General features: G+C 37.2%; 3 protein-coding genes across 5 annotated transcripts; all 3 read right to left on the minus strand.

The window, feature by feature from the left end:
* Positions 1–714: 714 nt before the first annotated feature.
* On the minus strand, positions 715–6439 carry LOC116004795 (splicing factor U2AF-associated protein 2). 3 transcript variants are annotated; one of them, XM_031244975.1, is made up of 14 exons: positions 6346–6439; positions 5759–5869; positions 5315–5443; positions 5032–5219; positions 4194–4421; positions 3898–3990; positions 3638–3676; positions 2541–2630; positions 2329–2431; positions 2103–2183; positions 1889–1965; positions 1409–1489; positions 1227–1318; positions 715–1114 (listed from the first exon to the last, which is right to left on the minus strand). In XM_031244975.1, the coding sequence occupies exons 1-14, from the start codon at positions 6368–6370 to the stop codon at positions 988–990; spliced, it is 1464 nt and encodes a 487-aa protein (XP_031100835.1). In that variant the 5' UTR covers positions 6371–6439; the 3' UTR covers positions 715–987. The 3 variants fall into 3 exon arrangements, with proteins under 3 accessions (XP_031100835.1, XP_031100828.1, XP_031100842.1); XM_031244968.1 differs by having other exon boundaries at positions 6313–6385; XM_031244982.1 differs by having other exon boundaries at positions 5952–6362.
* Positions 6440–7032: 593 nt separating this feature from the next.
* LOC116011423 lies at positions 7033–11146 on the minus strand. Its single transcript, XM_031250985.1, has 9 exons — positions 10549–11146; positions 9663–10186; positions 9366–9416; positions 9178–9285; positions 8377–8472; positions 8155–8253; positions 8020–8079; positions 7829–7897; positions 7033–7389 (listed from the first exon to the last, which is right to left on the minus strand). Exons 1-8 carry the CDS (start codon positions 11045–11047, stop codon positions 7829–7831), a joined length of 1506 nt encoding a protein of 501 aa, XP_031106845.1. The 5' UTR covers positions 11048–11146; the 3' UTR covers positions 7033–7389.
* Positions 11147–11876: 730 nt separating this feature from the next.
* LOC116011075 (dehydrogenase/reductase SDR family member 7) lies at positions 11877–18283 on the minus strand. Its single transcript, XM_031250584.1, has 12 exons — positions 18023–18283; positions 17743–17798; positions 17626–17659; positions 17402–17500; positions 17153–17301; positions 16600–16638; positions 16181–16273; positions 14073–14171; positions 13317–13418; positions 12637–12720; positions 12362–12427; positions 11877–12165 (listed from the first exon to the last, which is right to left on the minus strand). Exons 1-12 carry the CDS (start codon positions 18099–18101, stop codon positions 12079–12081), a joined length of 987 nt encoding a protein of 328 aa, XP_031106444.1. The 5' UTR covers positions 18102–18283; the 3' UTR covers positions 11877–12078.
* Between the last annotated feature and the right edge of the window lie 564 nt (positions 18284–18847).

The raw sequence follows: 18847 nt of genomic DNA on the forward strand, positions 1-18847 counted from the left end.
CACCATAGCTATCTTGTCTCTAGATCGGGACGGTGAGATAATTGTGACTATTATTTTTTTTCTTCGTCCAAGCCAACTTGTAGGGTAATCAAAAATTTTATGTAAATAGCCAACTAATCCATTTTTATTCAGATCAAGATGGTAACATTAAAAAAATGTAAATTGCACATGTTATTAAACCAAGTTTCTGATATGAAGATTTAAAGTTGTTCTATGCCCAAAACCAATGATTGAACCATTAACCTTTGTTCACCTATGCTCATAGATTGATGTCTCTTCCATTCAACCACACCCCATGATTGAACCATTAACCTTTGTTCACCTATGCCCAAAAATTGATGTCTCTTCCACTCAACCACACCCCAGGTTGTATATTCATATTATTTGATATCGTGTAAGAGTGATTTGCATTGAAATCTCGGTGCGTATGAAGCAAGACCGACGCTTCTTTTAAATGGAACTCGTCAACTCCCTCTGAACGCAAATCACCATTACAAGGAAACATGGTGGCAACACAAAAAGAATACATGCATACATACATGCACCTCCCCTCCTCCCTCCATCACAGTATCAAATGGGTGAAACAAACCAAGAGGACTAGGCTGCTGCAATGCATGCAGTCTGCACAAATAAATAAGCCTCGAAACACACGTCACAAAACTGGTAGCTTAGCCAGCTTAGCTTTGCTGCACAAAACTAGGGGGGTGGTGGTGGTGGAATAAAAAAGGTTGATGGGTCTGGTTTCTACTCAGTTTACATATTGGAGTGCAACAAAAATAGAGAGCTAGTAGTGGAGACTTGTCTGTAACAAAACATGACTTTTGTTTGACATCTCAGAGTCTAAAGGATTTGTGTAACAAATTAAGTAATTTAATCTTACAGAATCAGCCAAGTAGAAGCAAACATTTATGATTCGATTGTACATGGGGTGGGGTGGGGAAGGTACTTGCGTGTGTCGTTGTCACCCACACTACACACCCTCCTTCCTTAATCATCGGTTTCTAGCTCTGCGCCAAACTTCTCCAATCTTTCAGCTTCCCCCTCCCAATCTCTGACCAAAGCATGGTTTACAGAACCATCATCCTCACTAGCATGTACCTGTCTCCCCGCAAACCTTCATAAACAAAACACGGGCCAAATATTATGAAGTTACAACAGCCAGCCAGCAAAACTCACCAATGCATTTCTAGAATGCTTAGACAAAACTTCGTTTAAAGTAAACTTACCATCGTCCATTCATCATCTCAATGCATTTGCGGGCATCCTTCCTGTCTTTGAATCTCACCAAAATCACTCCTTGTGGATGATTTTCACAAACCTGAAAGAGCAGCCAAGCTGATAGTGAGATTCAGGGGTCCAAACCTTGTACACATATATACTGAAGTAGAGATTGATTTAACCAACAGACCTTGACTGAATCAACTGGGCCAAGTTTAGCACACTCCTCCTTGACATCTGCCTCCAACTCAGGTCGCAGATTTTCATCAGCCTGTGGTCAATAACTAGGCATTTTACATGGAAACAAATTTGAAAATACATATAACTATGATAATTTATGTATCAAGAACACTTGACTCTAGGCCATATTTGGCCAACCAACATATGTTTATGTACTTCACATCACATTTACAACAATACTTTGGAGCAAATGCAGGTTTCCTAAATTGTTCAATAGTAAATGTCACAGAGGAGCACACCTAAAAGCTTTGCATGATTTGCGTTTAGACAAAGAATAGCAATACGATACAAACTTTCAAAGTGTCTTTGAAAATAAACAAAACAGAACAGAACATATGCACACAAAACTGCAAAGACATCTTTATACAGAGTAGTCTTGGAAGCAGCCAGAGTGAGAAAAGAAATTGGAAGCTAGATGAAGACAGAATACCCTTAGCTCAGCTGGTGTAAACATATAGCGAAGCAAAACAGTAGCTGGAATTGACACCTTTGCATCATCCCGACCACCTAATGCAGTCAGAAAGACAAAAATAAGATAATTTGTAATGTCAAAGATTTTAGAATAAAGATTGAAATTTCCAGAAGTAGTTCAACTCTAGCTAATAAAGATTAGGTAACTGAATGTGAAGACACCTATGACCTACCCCAACCAAGCATCTTCTGTTCGACCTTTTGAAGTTTCCTCTTCTTTTGCTTGTCTGCTTGCTTGGATATGAATTTGTCTCCTGTGAAATCAACACACACGCGCACACACACACATTAGTAGGTTGGCATTTTCTGTTTAGTAACTTGATAGTGACAAGCACCAAATTATATCATTATAAAGCACAAGCCCAATTCAAGACAAAGAATAGCATCCATGTTTCGAACCTTTCTGTTCGAACTTAGCTCGCGTAACTGACATAGGAATCTTGTCACCAAGCCGTAGTGGTGCCCCATCCAAAATTTTGATGGCTATATCAACAGATGGTTCCTAATGCATTTTGGAGAAAAATAAACATAGATTAATGACGCACAAAAAAAAAAAAAAAAAAAAATTGAACAAAGCCAAACCATATTTAGTATTCTAGGCATGAACCAACCTTCATATATGTTACCAGTGCATCACCCTTGTTCTTTCCAGTTTCCTTATCAACGTATATCTTTACTCGAGGCTTTTTCGTATCTATATCCTACATTTTCCAATGATACAACATCATTAAGTCCATCTGAAATAGAAGTTTGTGCAGGGCAACATAGAATACTCCACATTTGATTTCTTGAGCTTGATTCTCTCTCTCTCTCTCTCTCTCTCTTAAATAACCTTAACTTAGTAGAACCAAAGGAGCTAATCAGGATTAATAGCCTATTATAAAGTCCTACGAGTTCTCCATTCTCTCAGCAATAAAGTCAAACAGCATGAGCCAAAATCACAAAGGAGGTTGGCTAAAAGAAGCTGGGTGTTACATTACTATATAATGGACAAACATATGTAAAGTTTACACCGCATGACTTCATAACAGACTCACAGGACTAAATTCCTTTAAGATACTGACCACTTGAACTTGGAAAAAATAACAGGTTAAAAATAAAGAAATACTGCCTCTCGTGATATCAAGCTATACTTTGAACTTAACGACCAAAAAAGCAGAAACTTGCCCATACCACATCATTAATGTTAAATATATAATATATGGTATGCCTACCATAAGAACGATATATACAACAAAAGGGGCATAGCAATGGCATTCCATGGAGACTGCATGAGTGCATTCAGATATTATCCACAATAATGCAACTACAACCCTCTAATTCCTATCCCTAAGGTCAATGCAACTTCATCAAATATATGATGGACATAAAGTATATGCAGTAAAAAGTGGCAAAGAAAACATAAAACATAACTATAAGGATAAACTATCGTTGTCTCCTACCAAAACATGCACAGGACTCCTCAAGGAACAAGACAACAAAATGGAACCTAATTACTGGGTATTGGGTAACCATAGCTGATTTTACTTTTCACTAAGTGCGTGTTTGGACCAAATAGATATGAAAAGATCTTTTTATTTTAAAGAAATTATAAACAAAGAAATTTCAGAAACTTTTTTAAAATGTAAGAGGGTAATTTAACAAAAATATAAGTTAATAACACCACCTATTCTCAGAAGAACTTTTTCAAAGAAGCAGAAGCACATACCTCCTTTATAATTCCATATTTGGAAAATACTTCAACTATCTGCATGAAAAGCCACTGCTTAGTACGAGGGACACTACATGGACCAACTGAAGAGGTCGCATTTTCATAAAGATGCTCTCTAACCAAAGTTGTAACAGCTGAACAAACAATAGCATTCTCTCTCTCTCTCTCTCTCACACACACACACACGTGCATGCATGCACACATACTATTTGCTATATATATAATTATACATGTGTCAAAAACAAAATACAGCTCACCTCATCAAGAGTAACATCTTCCGGCAATCCTGTCACATATACATGAGTATTCACTTTTAATTCAAACCAACTATCTGGAGGTTTATTGGCTTCCTGCAAATTCATCAAAAAATGAAACCACGGTAATCGGTTAATATTTTATATAAGAACATGTACTAAACTTGTTGATGAAACTGCCAGCTGAAAGGAACAATTGAACAGGTATGCATGCAAATATGGCATCTAGAGATCTACTAGGATGATACAGATGATGTAAACGCGAAAGCCCAAACAAATAGGGAATGGCAGGAAGTAACCTTCTTTTCAGACATTTTCTCAGGCAATTTTCTCTTGCTACTGCATGTTGCTTCCTTAGTTTCATCAGACTCCTTACTCTCCTGTACAGTAGTTGAACCATCCACTCTTCCATTATCCTCAACTTCCTTTTTGGGAGAATCATCAACCCCTGGTGTTGGAAAGACTTCATCCTCTCCTACATAAATCATGTCTTCCAAACCATACTCATTTCTTTCTGATGCAGTTTCCTATTACATTTGCATTTCATTTCATCAAATTATTGCACCCATGTAAGACAAAAAGGAAACCTACATAGTTAATGCTACAACATTGTATAGATAACAATGTGTTCAAATATAGAAACTAGAAACCCTAGCATAGCCCTGGTTTTAACCTAGACCATCAGTTAGGCCCATTATATTTCTATATAAGCATGCACCACCCTTAGAATGTGAATAATGGAATATTAGTATTATTATTTTTATCAATCTTTATTTTGATTGTAATACACTTAGCTTCCACCTAACTGGGAAGCAGTGGCTATTTCCCACCCACTAGGTCTTTCAATCCATCAATTTCAGCATGATATCAAAACCCCTAACCCTAGGTTTAGTAGTGGGCTTAGCCCAACTTGTGTCTTGTGTGTATATAAATATAGGACTTTATGTATAGTTTCACGTATAAATCTCAATGCATATGTATTATTCGAAATGGCATTTCAACACAAAGAAATAACATTATGAACATAAAATTACTAACTGAGAAGTGAGAACAGAAATGCCAAAATCTAAGTTTTGACTGTTTAGGAGAGCTGAATAAAGCAAACACTTATGCCAGTATTAGGTTTAAATAGCCAACCTGAGGAACCCAAGCCCTAAGAGATCTGTCCCATTTGTACTTAGTACCATCATCATCAGTAAATTCTTCTTCACCCTCTGGTGGAGTGGAAGGCCTGTCTAGATCATCATTGATCTCTGCTTCAGCCTCTTTGACCTCCTTTTGAAACTTTTCAAACTCATCTTCATCATTAACAGAGGTCACACCAGCTGCCCAAAAAGAATACAAAAATTACCCCAAAAAAATCCTCATATGAAGTCTACAGCTCAATGAGCAATTTGACCAGACAGTTAGTCACACATACTTGGATAACCAGTGCTCTGTTGAGGTATATCCGCCAACAATCCAGGAATAGAAGATAACGGCTGCCAATCAGTTCTCCCTTCAGTCCACACAAGGGTGTTCTCCACAAGATACCCGCTTGAATAATGCTCTGTCCAGGTGAATTAAACAAGCATATATAGACGGTTCATTACCTCCTAAGAGCATTTGAACATTGGATAGAGATGCCTATTGGCTACTTGTGGAACTGAAATTGCCAATAAGAAATACAAACATGCAAAAGAGATAAGAAAAGAAAGCATCTCAGGAATGAAGAAGAAAAGAGCTGCAGAAACCTAATGTCCAAGTCCAAAAAACTATGGGACAGACTTACAAAATTTCCAGTATACCGCAGTAGGATATTAACAGAACTAATGCTCATCAGTTTCCAACATTGAATCACTACCAGTTAAGCATTAAGACTCACCACGCAACTCAGCAGCAGTATAAGGGCCAATTTGTTGTTGATCCTGACCGAGGACGTACCAACCACCTTCAAAACTCATTCCGGAATTCGCAATAACACTGTTATCTTCACCTACATAATTCACAGAAACTCCATTAATTATTTAATTTCAATCCATAGGTTACTGTAGGTAGGTCACAGCACAACTACATACAAACTCATAAATTTGCAGTGTTAAGCCAAGCAATAACCGCGACTAAAGCCCCCGATAAATATTTAATCATGGAAACGAGTAATCTTAAGCAGAAGATTCCGTAACCTTGTTAACCGACAAGTCCAACTCAAAAGAATCTAAATTAAAATTACAATAAAGGAGAGATGGAAGATATGCAGATGATATTGGAGGGCGGAAGGTAAGGAGGATGGACGAGGTAGGTGGGAGCCGGGAGGTTGAGTTTTGTGGAGCGGCGAGGTGAGGTGAGGTGGGGGGAAGACCGCCGCTTACCGGCGGCAAATAGGTGGAGAACAAACAAGGCAGAAGAGAGGTGTATGAAGCTTATGCTTGAGAATGGCACCTTGCGGTAGGAAGGATGGTGTCGTGAACTCACCGTTGACATGCTGCGGCGACGCCATTGAAGCTACCTTGCTTCCTAACGGCCTCGCCCCCGTCAGGTCTCTCTAAACTCTAGTGGTTTCTCGTCGTTGATTATTGGGCCGGGCCGGGTCAAATCGGTGTGTATCCAGTCTTGAAGCGGGTTGAACCATATTTTTAGACAAAGATATTCCATTTGTCAAATTTTGTGACAAAACTTCCTAATTTAGCGTGCCCTTTTCCAAGTGTTTATATTTATAATATTTGTAGACAAAATAATTACGGAATATGAATTAACAGTGTGACATTTTAATTCCGGAACCAATTAACTTTATTGATTTGAACTGATTAGTAATAGATATCTTTATTTTCTTGTGATCCTTTATCGATTAGAGTCACAAAACAAATTAACAGTTATTGATTTGAATTGATTAGTAATAAACACCTTTATTTTCTGGTGATCCTTTGTCGACTAGAGTCACAAAACAAACCCACCAGCATAAAACACACTTTTTTTTTCAAATATCAAAAGATAAAAGTACTGTTTTAGAGAGTTCATGTAGACGCATGAATTTAGCTTTCAGAATTCCTATACAAATTGAACCATCCCGTTTTTAAGCCAATGGCCAATTCATCTTTCCACTTTCAATATTTAAATTTTGGCATAATGGTTACTTTTGGAGGGTACTATCATCAACGGTAATGACATAAGCACTCGAGAGGGCAAATTAGCATTATTTGTTACTATTAATTCATTAACAACAGCTCTTTGAAAGAAAAAAAAAATGTATCATACATGTTTGCTGCCAACAAAACGTAGGATTGGGAAAAGGAATTGATTTTGAAGCATCCTCCACAGCAATAACCTCCAATCGCCTACTCTATAATCTATTATCCCTGACTTCAAACAGCAAAAGAAAGTATAAAATAAAATCACCCAAAAAAGGGAGAGAGAGGCATATGTGTTTATAAGAAATGCAATCATTCGGCATGTCTGCGTCAGATTCGGAGCACAGGGCGTCAAAACTGCCATAGCCTTTTGTCCCTTTTAAATAAATGCCTGTCAAAGCACACAAGTTCAACTTGCTTAAATGCATGGTTCAGTCACATGTGACACTCGATGTTTTTACACTATTGCTATGTTGTGCATATGGAAAAAATTTATTTACAATGTGCAGTAGTATAGTAACACATGAAAGTAATGAAAACCGCAAAAGATCCAATAAATACATATTTTAGGGGAAATTACACAATGTTGTGCAGCATAACATTGTACTACCAAAATTTAACACAAGGGGGTTGAAATAAATAACGTTAAATGAGGGTATTGGTTCTTTCCCTTACTATTTTTCGACTACAGTATGGCATTGTAAAAATTCCCCATATTTTAGTACTACTTATTCAGTACTTATCTTAAGTACCTTATATTGCATAATGGCAACACACTCTTCATGACAAAGTTAACTCAGTTAAGATTACTTAGTGAACTTCAAGCATACCTATTGCAGTAGGTATGACTCAACAACAGTTCGGCCAAACTTCTCCTGGACATCCTTTGGTGTCTCAATCTGGAAACCAATGAGAAACTTTGATAAGAGACGAAGGGGAGATAAAGATAAATGAGCTCCACACCTTTACATTGAGAAAGGATGTCCAATTTGCAATTTTATAAAGATTGCATTCAACTTACCGCATTTAGAGCTTTGAATACAGCCTTAACTGTGTTATGAGGATTCCTTGAGCCGACAACCTAATAGAATACTATGTTAGAATAACTATTTAAAATTGATAATATTGGTATGACTGATAGTGTTTGTTTTAAAACCTTTGATTTCACATTCTTGAAACCAGCTAAATGTAGAATTATTTGGACAGTTCTGCCTGCTTTCATTCCTGTTTGAGTAGGTGCGGGCCAGAGATATACCTGAAGAAAGGCAAAAGCAAACAGAGTTTCAAGGATAAAAAATCAAAGTTAGAACTCCCATACCCTTTGCACTAAAACATCTATGTTTATTTGAATACAAACAAGAACAGAAAAGTCTTGGACCTTTGTCTTTTTATAATTTGTTTGAACTGCATGTGCAATGGTATGTTCTTCATGCCGCTCAATGTAATGGAGATTCTGAAAGCATTTTTCATAGGCCTGTTGCAGAATAATCCAGTTAATCATTTGGCCAAATTTCAAAAAAGATAACGGTCTCTACTGCTAATCTCAATGTAATAAAAACATATTTAAAGGGTTCTAATTTTCTTTCTTACTCAAGTAAATCAAGGTCCATTCTCAATAAAACTTAGCTAAAGTGAATAAAGCTGAGGTCCTAAGGCTACCAGATCTTGGTTGTATTCTTAACAGATTTGTCTTAATTACATTTGCTCTTTGTCCATTTGATTGTCATCATTTATTGATTTCTCAAAAGATAATACATTGAAATAAAGGGACTAAAAAATGGGTCCATTCTAAATCAACTATTTTACACTCAAGTAAATCAAATTTGGTTCTACTTCTCAGACTAGAGGGCCCTACTGCCGTGGTTGTGTACTTGAGGGTAATCCGATTTCCAATAAAGGATCTTGTGTAAAAATATCTGAACTTTAACTACCTACACTCGTACACATTTATTATATCTCAATTTTTACATGTATTGTCAGCAGATACATTAAGGACAAATTTTCTCTTACCATAACTAAGACAACTCATTCAAATTTAAAATCAGGTTATCCCATAATTCCATAAATATCATCAGCTCCTCTTTGATATAAAGCAGGAGAAAGATTGCTAGAGACATTGACCACATATGAATAAACTGGGCTTCACCGAATTATAAAACTTAGAAGTTCTTTCTAGTACCTTTTGAAGAGCAATTGCAACTGCTGGGCCCTTTGCTTTTGCAAAACCAATGACACCATTATAGTTCCCACAGGCTAGCAAAGCAGTGTACTTGACAACTTGTCCCCCCTATAGGTGATTTCAAGCTGAAATTTTGACAATGTTGACACAAGAAAAGAGAGGGATTTAAAATAGAAGGATTATATTACCTTTGTAACCTTACAAGTCCTATTGACATCAACCAGTCTCGCATCAAATCCCTGAAATGGTCAGGGAATCTAGTTTAAAATTTAAAAAATAAAATAACACCAGTGAAGCACATGAACATTACTAAATATGACATAGTTGAAGCTAATAGAAAAACTCTGAAGAAGAACATAAACAACTTGACAATCTTTTCCAGGCGGGAAATAGCTAGAGGTGTAAGCAGCAAAAGAGGACCACATTCATGAAGGACTATATTTAAGAGAGCTTTGGAAGTACATAAAATGTAAGAAGGCACTTACTTTTCGGTAAAGAGGCTTTCTCTTCTTCTCAGTCAAAGAGTTCCTCTCTTCAGCAAGGTCTCTAATTTCCTCCTCGAGGAGCTTCCCCTTCCTCCCAAAGGTGTGTTCCAATTCAGCCAACTTCGTTTCAAGTTTCCTATCAATGGCATTAAGTTTCTCCAACAATATATCATCCCTTTCTTTCATGTCATCAAACTCTAAGTCATCATCACTGTCATTTTCTACTACTTGAGTTGTCTGCTCTTCCTCAAGCTCAGCACGCTCAGAAGCATCAACAGATGGAGCCTGCTCACGTTGAATGACTCCAAAATTGGCTGGATCATTTGGATCACAGGCTTCCTTCCATTGCACCATCCTAAGGGCCCGATTTATCTTCAGTTGGAGGAGAAATTTTTCCTTACCCTCAGCCACTTTCAGGCGGTTCATCAGCTCACCAATCACTCGGTACTCTGATCTAAGAGGGAAGTGCTTTTGCTCAAACTTATCAATTCTACTCATCCATTTGTGTGCTTCATCAAGAGTCTCTGCTCAAAGCAGTAGAGCAGCAAGCCATAAGAGAGAACTCATTAATTAGTATGCAAGCTACATATTCATTTTGTAAGAAGCAAGCATATTTGTTGTCAAAAGGATTTAACACCTTAAGAACCCACAACCAAAGAAATTTCACTCCAGCAGTTGACCAATAGGGTAGTTGATTGCTACATATTCTGAATACTATACTCAAAGGAACTCGTTTGAAGGGATTGATTTACAGTCAAATTTAATAATATGCTTAATCAAAGTATCCAGTAAACAAGATTTCTAATTAAATACAAATATCATAACATCCTAATATACTAGAAAAGGAAAAGACTAATTAAATACGAGTAGAGTGTAATGTACATACCAGCATTAGTGAAATTTTTAAGGAGCTGTTCATGGCGCTCGAACTTCTTCTCGAATACATCCCATCGTTTCCGTAGGGCATCAGTGCCCCAACGTTCATCTTCATCATCCGAATCGGAGTCCGTGGGCTCCTCGTAGGCGGCGGCAGACTCCTTCTTCTGATTCTCCTCTCGCTTGTCGAGCTCCGCGGCTCGAGCATCGAGGTCTGCGGTGTCCAATCCCTGCTTTATCCTCTCCTCCTTCTCCTTCAGCAATTCGCTCCGTTCCTGGGAGAACAAGTCGTCAAACTTTCCCTCCCACTGCCTCTCCCGATAGGAGGCCGAAGAGAGGAAGCGCGGAGCCGGCAGAAAATGCGACGGAGACGGCAATAATGGCCGCAGCACAACAGCTGGATTTGACGTTCCCACTGCAGATGACGATGACGTGCTGATCGGCCGGAGCTGATTGAGAATCAAACGAGATAATTGGGTTGCGGATTTCCGATACATTGTCGCTTTCATTTCATTCGCAAATCTATGTTAGTGTTCACAGCTTCATTTCACTTGTAAGTTGGCACAGATGAAAGCCAGAACTCCACTGAGTTTGGGGTGGGAGGTTTTAGCTAGGGTTCAGCAATCAGATCCGGATTAAATCGGGCCACATTAACGGGTTATTTTAACCCAGTTAAAGATTTGCTATATATATTCACGGGAAAAGGGTCAAATAAGCCCCCGAACATTACTCAAAAACCCAATCAGGTCCTTAAATTTTTTAAAGTTATAATTAAATCATTAAACATATTATTTTTTAGCAATTAGGCCCAAAAATCGATTAGTAACTTGTAATTACAAGTTACTAAGATTCCTGCGAATCTCTGACGAAATTTTGAAGATATTCTAACAAAAAACACATGCAAAATGGTCATCGATGTCAACTGGTTGCCTTCTCCGGCAAAGGCAACTAGTTCCGGTGATCAAATCCCTTCGCGGGAGAAGGCAACCAATTAACACCGACAACCGATTTTTGGACATAATTGCTCTAAAATAATACATTGTTTAAAGGCTTAATTACAATTTTCAAAAGTTTAAGAAACTAATTGACTTTTTTGAGTAATATTAGGGACCTATTTGACCATTTTTCCTATATTTATTTATTTATTTATTGTTTTGCAACCCTACAAAATATACACTCTCAAAGTATAATTCAAAAGTTATTACACAAAAATGAAATTTACCTAAAATAAACTATCGGATATGATTTGTAGACTCTTATACATCAGCAAAATTGACCTAATATACACTGTTAGTAGTGACTGCGAACATCCCAAAAAAAAAAAAGAAAAAAGAAACGTGAATAACTTTTAAGTAAAATTAACAGTTCAATAAATTGATAATATTCAATACAACAAAATGGCAAATCTTTCTGAGTATCCTTTACATTGGCGTATTCAAGCACTGATCAGTAAAAATACTTTTGACAAATTTCTTGTGTTCTTGAAACTATGGCGCTTGGAGACAGGTGTGCCATTATTGTTTACCAAGTGGTTTTCTGTTCACTGTGCCTTCTTTTTGTCAAAGAGCAAACCCAAGGAGTAGGTGTTGCCCTTTTGAGCTGCAGCTTCTACGCGTTTTGCCCCAATCTGCGTAAAAATCACAAACGAATATTAGCCCAATCATCGATGGAACAAGGGATGGAGAGACACTCTACACGCGAAGATTCTATGAGAAGATTAATGCTAGAATGGATTCGGCTTTATGGCATCCACTCTTAGTTATATCATCTTACAGACTTCAATGGGGAAAAGATTATCCTAACAGCATGTATATATAATATACCTTGTCCATTAGCCAGTATCCAATTGTTGGCATATACTGCACTAAGTACATTACAGCAAGCACAGGCTGCAAGATTGCAAGAACAACCAAAGTTAGTGTCAGATTTTCGTAAATTGGCCAAACACGTGAGGAAAATTTCGGAAACCGTACTTCACTGAAAGCTTTTGTGGAATTAAAAGATACTCCATACTATATTCAATTAGCTTCCTACCCCTGCTCAGGTTGATACGAATTTTGACCATTCAAATAAGTAGGCCATGACTAGGTGGAATTACCTGATACGATATCCATGCTTCCTTGAGACCATGGCTGGCAGCAATAATGGTCAGCTCTGCACACCGTTCAGATGAGACACGCTTCTGAAGAAAATAATGATGAGGTCATGAATGGTGTTTACAACTTTAATGTATCCACAGATCCAGTTCAAATCATTAAGCTAACAAGACGACACGTTTCAAATTTGCATTCGTAAACTGGGAAAGTGATTTGTATGTTTAAAGTGGAAAACACGAATCCATAAAGAACTGACAGGATTCAAACTCGGAGAAATCAATAATGATGACAAAAAGTCAAAAACTGAGGAATGAAAACCTACATGCTTCTAGCAATAACTAGTTTCTATTCTAGCAAATAGCAATTGCCTTTTTTGGTTTGCATTTGTTTCCTACTTCTCATCATTGCAAATTTCAACTATGGCCAAATCTAGTAAAGACATTTGAGTATAAGATTCTTAAACAATTGGTCATAAGAAATTAGGACTTGTTTCCTTCAGAGTAAGAAATCTTAAACATTAAGCCCCTTTACTGCCTTCAAACAGTTATTTTGTTAGTTTAAGCAAGCTATATGTACTACAGAGAACTTTGACCAGACAGCATAATTAATAAAGAAGATAATGAGTCATCACTCATCATTGGATTTCATTTAAATTTTTTACGGAGTAGAAAAAAGTCATCACCTCAGAGGCACCCCCCGCTCCTGAGGTACTTGCTTCAGGACTACTTGATGTTTTTACAGGTCCTGGACAAACTATTGTTACCTTAATCCCTTTCCTACAAAGCTGCAACAGAAACAGAACCAAGTAAATATGAAGAATACAAAATGGCAATAATAATGATGCTGAAACTGAACAACCATTTCATTTGAGTAGAACATCTATAGACACATATCATATTGGTCTCGGACATGAAGACACAATTTCTAAAGTAAGAACATGACATCACTATCATATGTTTGTTATTTTTATTTTCTTAAGGTTAGAATTAGCAAGTGGTCATTTACCCACTCATTCATCATATGATGATTGTCATTTCAAATACTAGAATAGAAACATGATTGTTATTTCTTGCATGCATCTCCATTCCTTAAACATGTTTGATGCATTAGTCAAGTCAGCATAATTCAACTAAATCCTACCAACATATAGTATTTAAAAGAAAGTTAATCAAAAGAAACATAGCTATCATGCTAAACATCATGTGAACTTGAAGTAGGTACAATTAACAACAAAATGTATAGTTAGTGTCATCACCAAATAGTAGAGTTCATGATAAACAGGCATTATTAAGTCAACATATATTCTTTCTTTTGGTTTACTCCAGTTTCATTGTTAAGATGGGTTGTGGTGGCTCTAGGTAACGTTTTTTGGAGGAAATACCATCTTGAGAACCAAATAGCTTGGAATTAAATCTTAATGGAGTTGAGTTGACCATACCTCAGAACGCAATGTGTGAAAGTACCCATTTACTGCAAATTTGGAAGCCGAGTACACCGCCTGACCTGGTGCAGGAGCCTTTCCAGCAGCACTGCTCATCTGCACATTGTGAAACCATATGTCTTTTACTTTTGTTTCAGCTTCTATTGATCATTTATGTTAGAATTGTCTTCCTTGAGCAGTGTGAACATTAGCCTTGGGAGCTGAAAAGATTATTGGGTAGCTTTGTAGGTTTACTATTTGAGCATCTTTTATGTATATATATATGTGTGTGTATCAGTGTATGGACTATGGAGTATGAAGTATGCAGTGAAGTAATAGATATAGAAATATAAGAATTATAACCATTTCTCCATCCTTGATTATTCATTTAGCTTCTTCCTAACTGGCGGGTGGTGTTATTCTCCACCCGCCAGACCTGTGTTTCTTCCAAATTCAACATGGTATCAGAGCCTCTTTCCTAGGCTGTTTTTCTTCTGGTTTTTCTTTTTCCAAATATTTTCCGGCAGTGGCGTAAAAACAGCGACTGTTTTCTGGTCATATCTTTCTCCTCCGATCTCCGATCAAGGTGTCGTTTTCTCCATTGGGTTCGTTTCGAGGAGACGTATCTAGCAGTGTTTTTCCAGATCCTTCGCCGTCAACGGCCAGTCAACGCCGGTCAAAGTCGCCGGTCAACAATCTGAAAATTCCGGCGACTGTTTTCCCACTGTTTTTAGTGTATGATGCTATCTTTTGCATCTTGAACTACCATATCTTTTACCTCTTTTCCTGCTAGTGTCAAGTATTTGTTCAGTTCACACTACATCTCCCTCCATCATAGCATCACATGATGTCCCAAACTGCAGTAATACTATGGGCAGTTTTCTGCAAGATTGCTGCAAATTTCTTGGCAACCATTGATGCCTATGGGTGAAATTTGAAGGTTTTTGGGTTTATTGCTGAACTTCTTTGGTTCTTCCCATGGTGTTTACTATTTTTGGTATAACCGGGCTATTTCTTTATCCCCGGTATGCCTTATCCCATGGATGTTAAGTTTCAGCACTACTACAAAGGCCTTTGATTATTTTCCATGTTTCAAGTAAGGGGGAGTGTGACTATCTACAATCAGTGTGCTATCTTCAACTCTGTGTTATTTTCCTTTGCTCTGTTTTTGGGTTTATCTTCATTTCTATAGGCTTTGCTTCATCCTTTGCTCCCGTTCACCTCCGCTGCTCTCGATGAAGATTGTTGTTGGCAAGTCATAGAGTGCTTATGTTGCTGTGAGGGTGTTCGTGTTAATCTTTACCCTTGGAGCCATCATTCCCAAGGATGTTCGTGACAAGCTTTGCCCTTGATGCATTTCCAAGGGTTGTGTATAGCATTGTCTCTCCGAAGCCATCCAGCGCTGTTATCCTCTAGCTGCTTGTAATCTTCATTTGTAATTTAGAATGGAGTTTATGTTTGACTTCAAGCTTGGAACTTCTAGATGTTCCAGCTTGAGGGGGAGTGTTAGAATTGTCTTCCTTGAGCAGTGTGAACATTAGCCTTGGGAGCTGAAATGAACACACTGTAGCCTTGGGAGCTGAAAAGATTATTGGGTAGCTTTGTAGGTTTACTATTTGAGCATCTTTTATGTATATATATATGTGTGTGTATCAGTGTATGGACTATGGAGTATGAAGTATGCAGTGAAGTAATAGATATAGAAATATAAGAATTATAACCATTTCTCCATCCTTGATTATTCATTTAGCTTCTTCCTAACTGGCGGGTGGTGTTATTCTCCACCCGCCAGACCTGTGTTTCTTCCAAATTCAACAATTTATATTAAAAACAACAAAAGAAAATGCCATTCCTCTCATAGCATGTAATATTACAATTCTACAATCCAATTCTTCCACATAAATCTAACTTAGTTCAGATACACTCCCATCAATTATGAGATTTAGTAATAAACACAAGAAAAAGTTTTCTGAGGTTCACACAGAGCAGAAGTAAAAAATCAGACAACCAAGTGTTTTGAGGGTATGATGAAACAGAAACATTATTACACATATACTAGCCAACCAGTAAGATATAATATAAAATATCACAATGCAACTTGCAAAATGTCTCTAAGTTCTACTTACCACAACAAAATGTCCTCTTCCCCTCTTCAGCATGAATGGTGCTAGCAATCGTGTCAGAGATATTGGTCCCAGAACATTGACATTAAAAGTAGCCTACTAACAATAAAGTACAGACATGATTCCATAAAACACTACACAGTAAAAGTCCAAAACTTAAATAAGAGTACAGGATCAATGTGGAAGCAAGATTAGTTCTAGAAGAAAAGGAACCTCTGATACTAATATTCAAGGGACCAAAAATTCATATCTTTTAAAGATTAACTACATTCTTCTTTTATTTGATTTTCTATGGATCTGTCTTGTTAAGGACAGAAGAAAATTTGATAATAAAAGACAGGTCTTCTTGGGAATATCAAAAGCACTTTACAAACCCTATGACTACTACTACTGCAGCATGTTTTACAGATGTATAATAATACCTCGAGGCCTTCTTCTGTGACATCCAGTGCTGCGGTTTTCTGCAGAGAGGAAACTAAATAGAGTTACTCCTCAACATAAAAAAAAAATAACTTCAATGTGGCATGAACTATTGAAATTGGTAGATGAGCATGTTCTAAAAGGTTGCAACCCACATGAAAGTAAACTCGAGTTACACCCTCCCCTCTCCTCCCACGCTTCACTCTACGTCATATACGAGATTTGGCAAAAAAAAAAAAAAAAAAAAAAAAAAAAAAAATCAGTTCTAGTTCCACTACCCAAGAGTTCATAGCAATAACAAAAGAATAAATAACAAATTCTATTGATCATAAATGCGGAAAAAGTACCAAAAACAAAATCCATCCCCTTCATAGCTGTTTCACACACACAAGAGCTACTAATTGTTTGTGCCAGTCGAACTACAAATGTGTTACTGTTATTCAACTACAAACTACTACAAGTCCTCTCAGCATAATCATTTAAAAACTTTTGAAATCACAAGAACTTAGATGACTGTTCAATTAGCTTCAATTATCAGAATACTTATCCACTTACAGGACGCTCATAGGCTGCATTGTGGAACATATAATCCACACCCGCTCCATTAAAAAAAGATTCAGCTTTCTCTACAGCCTTTTTAAGAATATCTTCACTTGCTGTCAAATCTAGTGGTAAAATTTCCACTTCATTTGGTGCGTGTTTTCCTAGTTTGCATGACCACCAGAATTCCAAAATTAGAAAAGCCAAAAACCAAAAACATCAAGCAAACTAGTTCTTACCAAAGCCTCCTCCAGAAATACCTACCGGCAAGTTGTTGCTTCACACGCTCCAGTTCAGCTTCATTTCGAGCAGATAAAATGAGTTTTGCTCCTAGGGTGGCAAGTTGCTTGGCAAGGATCTCCCCTTTTCATAAAAAGAGAAACATAGAAGAAAATATACACTCCATCAAAATAGGGAAACAGCAACTAACCTAAAATAAAATTATGATAAAATTCATGACACCACAACCAAAAAAAAAAACAGCCTACCTATTCCACGGCTTGCTCCAGTAATCCAAATAACCTGCAAATTTCCAGGTTTATATATAGGGTAAGAACTAAGAAGGCAAGTGGTGAACTGCATGCGTGTCTAAAGAAAGAACAAACCTTGTCCTCGATTTCTTCGCGCTTCACTTTCCCCTTGGACAATAAAGTGAAATCCGCTGATAAATATGCAGCAAATGAATAACACTAACATATCAAAATTTTCAACTAAAAAATTAAATTAAAAAAAAACTTGAGAATCAAATAAATGAAGCAGCTTTCAGCACGCAATGAAATTTGGTTAAATAGATATAGGAAAAATCAATGAAATCGAGTGAATACTACTATGCTCCGTGATAAACAAATCCGCGAGAGGGATAAAAAAGATGAGTGCGATAAGTACCATCGGAGGTGAGGAACTTGAACAGGAAGACTGCGATAAAAGCAACGAAAATGGATAAGATGAAGATGATGCTCGCCATTGTGATCCACTTCCGCTTCTTTCCTGTGAAGTAAAAACTGATTTTGCCTCTATTTATATAATCAAGTGAAATGCGCTAATTAGTTCACTGCCGCCTGAGAGTCGCGGGTCCGAGCTCTACGAGGAAATGTGCGTTTTCATCGTTCGGTTCTTTCGCCCCCACTCCCTGCGAATTGCCCATTCGGCATAATTTTTCTTTTATCATGCTTTCAGGATCCTGCTAAGTTTTACGGAGTAATTAACTTACTGCAAATATAGTAATGGTAAATGGTAAAAGTGTTGATCCCATAAGTAAAAAATGAATATAATTTTATTATTTATAAAAATTGTCATATCACTTTTTTTTTTTTATATAGCATATATGATAGAGAATATTATTCGATTATACATATTTATACATATTATATACATGTTCGGTATCAGGTCAGGACACCGAGAGTATGAGAGGAATCATTTTCAATTTTGACCAACATTAAGACTGAACGCCCCCGACATAAGTGTGAAGACCAAGCAAGTGTTTCGTCAACATTAGACTTTGTTCAGCTTTATAATTGATCCCGACCATCTAAGAAGGTCGGGAAGTTCGAACCAAACAAGACTACTTAAAGATTAAAACTTAGAATCCCAACTTGGTACTAATCACATCACTTAATGGATGATCAGGGATATTGCAACACTTGTAAATCGTGACGCTAATTCTGAGCTAGTCAATTGCATGAATGACACGTGTCAGACATGCGAGAGTCC

Source organism: Ipomoea triloba, chromosome 2, assembly GCF_003576645.1.
Source record: "Ipomoea triloba cultivar NCNSP0323 chromosome 2, ASM357664v1".
In the NCBI taxonomy this organism is placed as follows: domain Eukaryota; kingdom Viridiplantae; phylum Streptophyta; class Magnoliopsida; order Solanales; family Convolvulaceae; genus Ipomoea; species Ipomoea triloba.